Source organism: Podarcis vaucheri (genome assembly GCF_965113315.1).
Source record: "Podarcis vaucheri genome assembly, chromosome: Z".
In the NCBI taxonomy this organism is placed as follows: domain Eukaryota; kingdom Metazoa; phylum Chordata; class Lepidosauria; order Squamata; family Lacertidae; genus Podarcis; species Podarcis vaucheri.
This window is the reverse complement of record NC_138758.1, coordinates 32,001,812-32,011,697: the sequence shown is the minus strand read 5'-3', so window position 1 is coordinate 32,011,697 and position 9,886 is coordinate 32,001,812. Positions and strand designations below refer to the sequence as shown.

The 9,886-nt window shown below is 44.8% G+C and overlaps 1 protein-coding gene across 1 annotated transcript; it reads left to right on the top strand.

Moving 5' to 3' along the window:
• Positions 1 to 707: 707 nt before the first annotated feature.
• Positions 708 to 8,913, top strand: LOC309524136 (uncharacterized protein). The gene is made up of 2 exons (XM_082208549.1): positions 708 to 832; positions 5,434 to 8,913. Exons 1-2 carry the CDS (start codon positions 826 to 828, stop codon positions 7,203 to 7,205), a joined length of 1,779 nt encoding a protein of 592 aa, XP_082064675.1. The 5' UTR covers positions 708 to 825; the 3' UTR covers positions 7,206 to 8,913.
• The last annotated feature ends 973 nt before the right edge of the window (positions 8,914 to 9,886 follow it).

Sequence of the window (9,886 nt, the reverse complement as noted above, 5' to 3'; positions counted from 1 at the left end):
CTCAACAAAACACTGAGGAGACCCTCCCCGATCCCAAAGAGGATGTCATCTTTGGAAAATGGAAAGGGTCTCCTCATGAGCCAGGAGGGCTCTCCAGGGTGCTACCCACATTTGAGCGAAGATTATCTTGTAATCTTTCCCCAGCCCATGCAGCAAACTGAAAACTACAGGCTGAAAAAGTGGCCTTTACAGAGGCTATCTAGTGAAACTGTTGGGATATTTGAACTCAGGACTTTGCAATTCACAGCACAGCCGGATTCTTGTAATGGGAATCCTCTCCTTGCAACACAGAAACCAAAAGATAACCTGGAATAACTACACAGCTACATAAAGCTGGATCCGACTGAACCTAGCGCCTGGACCTGATGTGGAGTTGGCACTTAATATATGCCACATGCTGGTCTTCCCTTCAGACAAAACCCAAAGGAGAATCCACACAACTGTGTGTACAAATTCTCAGTCCCATGCCCCCATGCCATCTTAAATCAGGCTGAAGACAAAGGATTTCCCAAGGAGCCTGCAAAGAATGGCCTAGTGTGTAGGGTAGTCTGATCACACTTCCCCCACCCTAAGCTCCGGCCCACTTTTTAGCCTTCTGCAATGACATCATCTTCCATCATCCAATTCTGATTCTAAGATTCTCCTGGCCCCTTCCTCAGCATCTGCAGGGTTGCCATAGAGATGGCAACAAACTTTTTTTTTGCATCATCATAATTCCATTGTCTACTTCTTACCGGACGCTTCCTTGGTAAGCATTGGTGAGATAAGCCTAATGACCCACAATCCAGTTTCACCCCTGTATAAAGGGAACGTCCTCTTGTCATCATGGCAGGTAGGAAATTGAGTTATCTAGGTGCTTAGAAGGGACCCTCCATTGTCCCAGGGGGCTAGAGAGAATTTGAGAAGCAAGCAGTGAGATTGAGGGTTTGCATCTAGGGAACAGGTGAAGCAACGTATACCTGCATACATGGAAACTGGGATAGACAAGAGAAAGAGGTTTTGGTTCAAAAGCTGAAGGGCACAATCTACCCAAATTAGTCATAGCTAAGTCCTAGGGTAGGGATTAAATCACAGAGCCTAGGACTTGCCGATCAGAAGGTCGGTGGTTCGAATTCCCTGCGATGGGGTGAGCTCCCGTTGCTCGGTCCCTGCTCCTGCCAACCTAGCAGTTCGAAAGCACGTCAAAGTGCAAGTAGATAAATAGATACCGCTCAGGTGGGAAGGTAAACAGCATTTCCATGTGCTGCTCTGGTTCTCCAGAAGCAGCTTTGTCATGCTGGTCACATGACCCGGAAGCTGTCTGCGGACAAACGCTGGCTCCCTCGGCCAATAAAGCGAGATGAGCGCCGCATTAGGTCACGACTGGAGCTAATGGTCAGGGGTCCCTTTACCTTTACTAAGTCCTAGGGACACCCAACAGTGCTGAGGTTAGCCATCCCTAAGGCCTATTCCATGGATTTTGGTGGGGAATAGATGTTCCCACTAGGTCCCACTAGTAAGTACTTTCGAATGTGTGGGTATATTTCATTTTGCACAACAGCCAATGTGCATTTGTAGAACAGGCAAAAAAGAAGAAGAGGAATGTGATACAAGTTCCCACCACTCTCAGGGGTCCCTACCAGCTACTTTGGCATTCACTGATCCAATAGCCCAACTGCCCATTGCTTTGCATCCTCTTTTGCATCATAACATTCTCTGGCGGCATAGAATCTTGGGGGTTATACTGTGGAGATGGTGGCAAACCAGTTCATACAACTGCAGTTTCCATGGGTGCCCCTCTTTTGGTTGCTGACTTGATTTGAGCCCTCAGTGTATGTTTCTTGGGACCAGTTTGCCTCCCAGCTCAGCTTGGACCATCTGTGCCCACTCAGCCACTTCAATCTTTGGAACTGACATTCTTATGGGTGCCACATAATCGCCATTCTGTCTTCATAGGAGCTTCATCTATTAGTGTTGCAGTACCTACACTTTGGAATGCACCTAGAGCCGGTGTGATTGTAGTGGTTAGAAGAGTGGGCTAGGAGAGACCAGGGTTCACATCCTTGCTGAGCCATGAAGCTGATCTTGAACCAGCAAAAACGCCACCAAAAGGGAGTTGGGTGCTGCAATTCTTACTATAACCAGTCATCTTCACGTGTAGCAAAACCAAGCTGTAGAACTGGACTTAAGTGATCAGGTTTTAACTTAGCCACTCTTGCTTGGAAGTAAGACCCTCTTGAATTTAGCAGGCTTACTTCTGAGTAAATATCCATAGGATCAGGCCGCACAAAACAATGGATGAGGAACAAATGCTTCTGCTCTAGAGAAAGGAGGAGATTGCAGGCTTCAATCTGCTGCTACTTGGAGAGAATAGTTTCATTTTAAGCTGAGCTGCCTCCCTTTTTTTGTCTGATCTGCCTCCCATTTCTCTCAGTCCCGCCTTTCTCTTGATAAAGTTGCAAGGGGAGAGAAATGGCACATAAACAATTGCCAGTTTGCATGTGATGCTCTTCCCAACCTCTTTTTTCATTTCCTGCCTCGAACCATAATGAGCAGACACCATGATGAGCAAAGGAACGGAGAGGCATCTCCCCACTTTTTTAGGTAAACAGCGAAAGGTATAGGGAATAGCGTAGGGTTAGCCTGACCCTTTTAGCAAAGTGGGATTGGTACTTTTCCAGCAGGGTGGTGGTGGGAGATGAACACTTTTTGCAAACGCTGCAAAAAGGAAGTTTGCTGCTGCAGTTCTTTTTATAACCAATCTTCTTCACATGTAGCAAAAATAAGCTTATAAATTAAGGATGCTGCACCCCTATTATGCTTACCTGGGAGAAAGTGCCACTGAACTCGGCTGTGCTTGCAACTGTAGACTTGCTTCTGTAGGGCTTGCTTCTGAGTAAACATGCATATGATCAGACTGCAAAAAGCAATGGATTCATTTAAACCCAAATGCAGTGTCTGTGTGTATATATACTTCTCCCTTTGTGTAACATAGTGTTTATAGTGATATAGATGTATGTATGAATGATGGGGTGGGGGGGTGGGAGGGAGAGGGAGAGAGATGCATAACTGCTCTGAAGACCAGATCACCTGTTTTGCTACTTCTTTAGAAGAATAGACATGTATTCATTATTTCCAGAGGGGACGTACAGAATCTTAAAGGTTTCCATATATCTCTCTACTAGTAGCCTGTGTAGAAGGGATCTAAAACTGGGGTGGCTGTTACATCTATAGATGAGGTTGCCATTCTTTTTAGAAGCCTATATTCTAGCAAAGTTATCAGCCATTATTTGTATACAGTAACGAATGGTTGAAAGTAAAAGTGGTAAGATTATGAAGCTGCTGTTGGGAATCTTTAAAAAAAAAGGTGCAGCAACAAACTGTTGTTCAAGTTCTTTATAAATGACTTGGATGAAGGAATTGAGGGGATGCTCATCTAATTTGTAGATGACACCAGACTGGGTGTCATCTCCAAACTAATGCCACAGAAGGTAGAATTGGGGATTCAAGATGACGTTAACAGATTGAAAAACTGGACTGAAACTAACAGAATGATTCCAAGAGGGACAAATGTAAGGTTCTACAATTAGGCAGGGATAACCAGATGCACAAATATACAACATGGGGGACACCTGGCTTACCCATGTGAAAAGGATCTAGGGGTCTTTAGTAGGCCACAAGTTTAATATGAGTCAACAGTGTGATGCAGTAGCAAAAAATAAAAATAAATAAATGCTAAGGCTATTCTAGGCTGCATCAAGAGAAATATAGTGTCCAGATCAAGGGAAGTCATAGTACCACTCTATTCTGCTTTGGTGAGAACCCTCCTAAATTGTGTGCATTTCTGGATGCCACAATTTAAGAAGGATATTGACAAGCTGGAATGCGTGCAGAGGAAGGCAACCAAGATGATCAAGGGTCTGGAAGATATGTAGCCCCTGACCACAAATTAATCAATATCAGTCTGTTGGCCACCACCAAGGTGCGTAGAATCCATTTCCTTTGTCCCGTTGTTCATTTCTGTACAATATGGTTCAAAAGAATATTATCCGCTGAAAGTTTTAACTTTTTCTGCACACATAGTTATACAGTCCAGCGCTTTCTTCCAAAACTTAGTAAGTACAGGGCACATAATGCTACTATACAAATCTGTTGTGTGTGACCCCATTTGGAATACTGTGCAACTGCTCTGGCCACCTCAGCTCAGAAAAGAGTTGGAAAAGGTTTGGAAATGATTGAGGGGGTGGAGCGACTCCCCCATGAGGCAAAGTTGCTGCATTTGGGACTTTTTAGTTTAGAGAAAAGATAAGGAAAAGGTGACATGATCAAAGTTTCTGAAATGATGCACGGCATGGAGAAAGTGAACACAGAGAAGTTTCCCTCACTCTTTCATAACACTCGTGGACATCTGATGAATGTGGGAAGATTCAGTACAGATAAAAGAAAGGGTTTATTCATGCAGTGCATTGTTAAAACTGTAGAACTTGCTCCCACAGGAGGCAGTGATGGCCACCAACTTGGATGGCTTTAAAAGAGGATTAAATGGGGTTGTAAAGGAAAATACCTTTGATGAAACCTGGTCTCCCTTTTTTCATACATAAGGAGAAAAGAAAGGAAAGCTCTTTCAGCAGCCTCAGAAACCTGTCTGTGGAGAACCTATATGGACTGCCAATGCTGAGTACCTGAGGGCCCCGATCCTGCCACTCTCCAACTGGCCCGGGGCAGCACCTGACAGGCCTCATAAGGACTGCTGCTGTGGCTGTTGCCCAGCAAGGACTGGGGTATTTTGAGGGAAGTTTTGTTGGGAGTTTTTGCTGTTGTTACTGATATTAACTGATATTACTTATACAGTGATACCTCGGGTTAAGTACTTAATTCGTTCCGGAGGTCCGTTCTTAACCTGAAACTGTTCTTAACCTGAAGCACCACTTTAGCTAATGGGGCCTCCTGCTACTGCCGCGCCGCCAGAGCACGATTTCTGTTCTCATCCTGAAGCAAAGTTCTTAACCCGAGGTACTATTTCTGCATTAGCAGAGTCTGTAACCTGAAGCGTATGTAACCTGAAGTGTATGTAACCCGAGGTACCACTGTATTAATTTTTGTATCTTTATTTTTATGTGGAAATTGTTCAGTTTGGTTATGTAGTTTGTATTGGTGACTTATTGTATTTTATTATTTGCTGGAAGCTGCCCGGAGTGACTGGAGAAACCTAGCCAGATGGCGCGGTATAAATAAAATTTATTTATTTATTTATTTATTTATTTATTTATTTATTTATTAAGACAATGTAAGATGACACCATGGGCTTGGTGATATGTTATTTTCTTTGCTGTGACTGTATTGCATAATAAATATTTTTTTAAAAAAAATGGAAAAAGAGGATTAGACAAAGTCATAGAAGAGGAGATGTCTATTTATATATTGTAATGTATCTTCCTTTTGTCTTTCTTTCAGTGGTAGCCACTCAGACACATGAGGGGGACCAATCACATCACCCTCAGTTGGCAGCTGAAGGAAGCCATCTTGGGGGTTTGTTCCATCTGCCAGATGATCTCTTCAGTGACTGCCCTGAGATCAATAACCTGGTTGCATCCTTTGAGCCGCTCTTTCCAGAATGTCTTTCCACACCTCTGGGTTCCAACGAGGCAAGTGAGGGGACATCCAGGGAAACCCCAGGAAGCGACCAGGTGTTAGCCACAGCAACTGTAAGGCAGGAGGCAAGACCTAAATGTGACACCGCCAGTAAAAACCAACAGCAGAGTGAGGGGCAAATCAAAGATGATAGCAAGGTTCCTAGTGTTACAGGAGCCAAGGGAATGTGTGTGGATACATTGGCAGGCCAGCCCTCAAGTCATTTCCCCAGGATCTCTGCAGAGCCAGAACTGAGGAAAGAGGGATTTGGAAAGAGCCGGAAGACCGATCCAAAGTCTGTGGTGTCAAAGGCTCCAGACTCTACATTTTCTAACATAAAGGGGAAGAGGAAAGCCATTTTGACTGAAGACAAACTGGTGGGAAATTTCCCCAGAACAAGTCTAGAGTTGGAGGCGTGCGGCTCTTCCCAGTGCCTTCAAGAAGGGCTGAGTGCCAAGTGCTCTCGAGGAAGCCATCCCAGCCAGAAAAGCCAGGAAGAGAAATGCAAGGAGGAGAGAAAGATGCCTTGCCAAGACTTTCTGAGAAAGGGGAAGGCAAAAACCATTGGGCTCCAGCAGGAAGCTTTAAAAATGGGTGAGGACATGCTGAACAGCAGCAAATCCAAGACAGCAAACAATGATTCCAAGCCGGGGGGAAATCTTGGAGAAACTAAGAGTAGAGAGAAGGCCCAAGCTAAAGGGAACCTGGCTGGGGTAAAGGGAGAGAAGAATGAGGTGCCCTCAAAGGCGGTCCCCAGAACCAACCTGGCTTTGCAGATGATAGAGTCTGTGCGAGTCTTCCATCCCCTGGGCAAGAAGAAGCACATAATCTCCATGCCTACTAAAAAGTCTGTGCAAGTCTTCCATCCCCTGGGCAAGAAGAAGAACATAATCTCCATGCCTGCTAAAAACATCTCTCCACTAAATTCTGCCAACAGCAGTTTTGCAAAGACAGAGGCCACATTGGAAAAACCTATGCTAAAGATATCACATAAGCTCAGGCTGGCCCCCCTGGCTCCGCTAAGGCTAGTGTCCACCGCCTTGCCAAAGCCCCAGCCAAAGCTGGCAGCCACTCCATTGCCAGAGTCACCACCAGCACCCTCCGCCCTATCAAAGTCACCTCCAGCACCTGCCCCACTGACAAGGCAGCAGGCAGATTTGTCACCTGCAAAACCTCCAACCTCTGTGTGGAATCTGCTGCCAGAAACATCCACTTCCTCTGAAGGAGTGCCATCATCTCCTCAGGGTTGCCAAGCCAGGGAGTGGGCAGTGCAGTCCAGTGTCCCTGCAGAAGGACCTGATCCCCCGATCCAGCTAGCCACCCCAGCTGAAAACCCTTGGTGGCTCTGCAATGTCTACCCACTTGCAATGAAGCTTGTGAAGCCTGCGCTACCTGGGCAATCTGTGTCTCCGCCACAGGAAGATCCAAAGCTTATCACACAGAGGAGGACCCCAGGAAGCCCAGAAGAGTCACTACCAGTAATGGAAGAGCAGCAATGTGCTGAGGAGGTGAGGGAGAGAAAAGCTGAGGGAAACTCCAGCCCCAGGGAAGGACTTTTGTATATGGGAAAAGAGGAGGAAGATTATCTCTTTTAGACATATGCAAAATTATTGTGCCCAGTTTTAACATGTGCTATCCTGAGAGCTCTTAGAAATGCTTTGGTGATCTATCATATCCTTGGACAACAACTAAGAAGTGGACAGGAACTGAATGTTATCCAGATCTTTGGACCCAACGGGCACATGAACAGATTAAAAGAGACTTCCATTAATGTTGGATGGATGGACGAGGTAAGGGATGTTGCAAATTAACATCCTCAGGGAGAAAAACCTCAAAAAAGTCTTTGGGGGGTAGTAGCAGCAGCAGCAGCAGCAGTTCCCAAGATCTGACCATCTCCAAAGGGGAAGAAGACATAAAAAATCCACCAACCTAAAAGTTTCCCAATTTGTGGCCTATCCCTTTCAGCCAATGCTGCATCATGACTGACATCTTATAAGGCTACCTACCCATGAGGCTGCTTGTTCTCCAATTACAAGAGACTAATTTACAACACAAGTGTGAGAAAGCACAGTTAAGGTGGCAAGAAACCAGTGATTTCTTTTGCAGAATGTCTCATCCTAGCAACCTCTTCTCATTCCTGTTGTTCCTTCACCATTGCTCTGCACTTGTCTGGAACAGAATAGGTGCCACACCCCCTGGTGTCCAACAGGGGTACTCATTGTTAGGTACTCATTGTTAGGGGTATCATTCCTGATCCTCTGCAAGGGATAAAGTTGTGTTGATGGTCTTCTTTACAGTCATCTGCTGGAATTTTGCAGGTAGGAAATGGAAGGAAAAGTGCCGTCAATCATTAACAAAACTGTTGGAATCACACTTCTGTTTACAGCAGCTGATGCCTTACAGTAAACCTCCCTAGGTCTAAATGAACTCACAAACAGTTCCTAAACAAACAAGGGTCAAGGCAGCCCTCAGGTGATGAAAGCCAGCTCCCCTTTTGCTTCTGAAAGTGCATTGCAATAAATAAACAAATCAGTAGATAGGGCACTGAAACATCCAGGGTTTGGGGTGCAGCGGACAGGTCAGAATACCCAACATTTAGATAGGAGGTGGTTATTTTGGCCCAAGGCTGTCTATTTGAGGTGCTGGTCCTTAGTGACAAAGTGTAATCTCTCCTTACTGTGTTCCATCTCCTCTCTAACAGCCAACAGCAAGGGTTTCTGAAAAACAAACTAGAAAAAGTAGACGTACTCAGGAAGGGGTAGGTTATTATGGGCTGTAATATGAAGTGCCAGGTGCCAAAGTGGAGTGGAAATGGCGGGGAAGGTGCCACTAAGCAATGTTCCTGCAACTCCTGCTGGCCAAGCTAGTTAGGCTTAATTGACCTCTGGAGATCATGCAAGCAAAGTGTCTGTGTTTACTTGTTTTACTGAGATGCATTAATGCATATTGTTGTATCGATTATATGCAAGTCACACAGCATCTTAATTACGGAGTCCATAATCTGGAAAATAACTGAATCAGATCATGCTCCAGTTAGGGATTGCTCAACCCCCAACTTCTAAGTATTCTTTGGTTGCTTTCCAAAGTTGGTTTGAGCTCTCTCTTTATTACACACACACCGGGGGCGGGGGGCACTGCTAGAGGAACAAGTTTTCTGCTTAAGATTTATAGGTTAAGGTTCTTCTACTGTAAATATTCTTATTTTTTATTAGAGTAATTCAACCCCCTCACCCTCCTCTTCTTTGTGGAACTAATGGAACTCCACAGTCATCAATAAATGACTTCCAGTTTTGCTCACAACTATCTTGCCTCTATGTTTTCTCCTTTGTCCTTTCAAATTTTGTCCTGGGACAATTTTACCGTTAAAACAAAATCCTGGCATTTGTCAGACAACGGGATGCAAAATGTCATTCAGCTGATGCAACGCCAGGGACATCCCAAGGATACAGAAGGACAGTTGCATCAGCATCTGGACTTTGATAGGTCAAGTCACCCTTTTCTCAGGGGCAGTTGTGTCATGGATCCCTGACAGGTGCCAGGATGTCAGGCCCTGGGGAAGGGTGGGGGGAACCAAATGGGGCTTTTCTGTTCTTTTTTAACTTATTTGCTCACCACCTATCCAAAGCATGAGCAAAACTGCCTTTGCTGCTCTAAGGTACTAGTATACTGATAGCATATAGATTCACTGTCTTGACACACTGTCTGCTTTCCTAGCTTGGTTATTTTCTGCTAGGGATTTATTTCGTAAAATTCATACACCACTCCATTGCAAAAAAACACACACCAAAAAAACCTTCAAAGCAGATTACAAAAAGAATAAAATAACAAAATTATCAGTAAAAATAGTTAAAAGCAACTATTTAAAACATTCAGAAAATAATTAAAATAAATGATAAGCTAAAAATTGGATCATAACACTTGTCAACATTCTACAGATCTGGGCAGGTATGCCTAAACAGAAATGGAAAGTGGACAGTGGAGGTGTCTGCCTGATGACAATAGGCAGGGAGTTCAAAAGTTGTAGGCGCTGCTGTGCAAAACTATCACTTTTTTACAAGTGCATAATGAGTATTATGTGGCACTCGTAAAAGTGTATTGCTAGAGGAATCTTCCTGTGTGGAAGCCGTGCCTGTCCATTGCATATATCAATAGCTAGCAGGTAAGGACTGTGGTGCAGCCCCCAGTGGCCCCTGTCTCCTCATGTGCCACGGACAGGCTACACCACTGGCCTCATGCCCCCGTGGAGTGTACGGAGCTGGACCTGCAGAACCTCTCC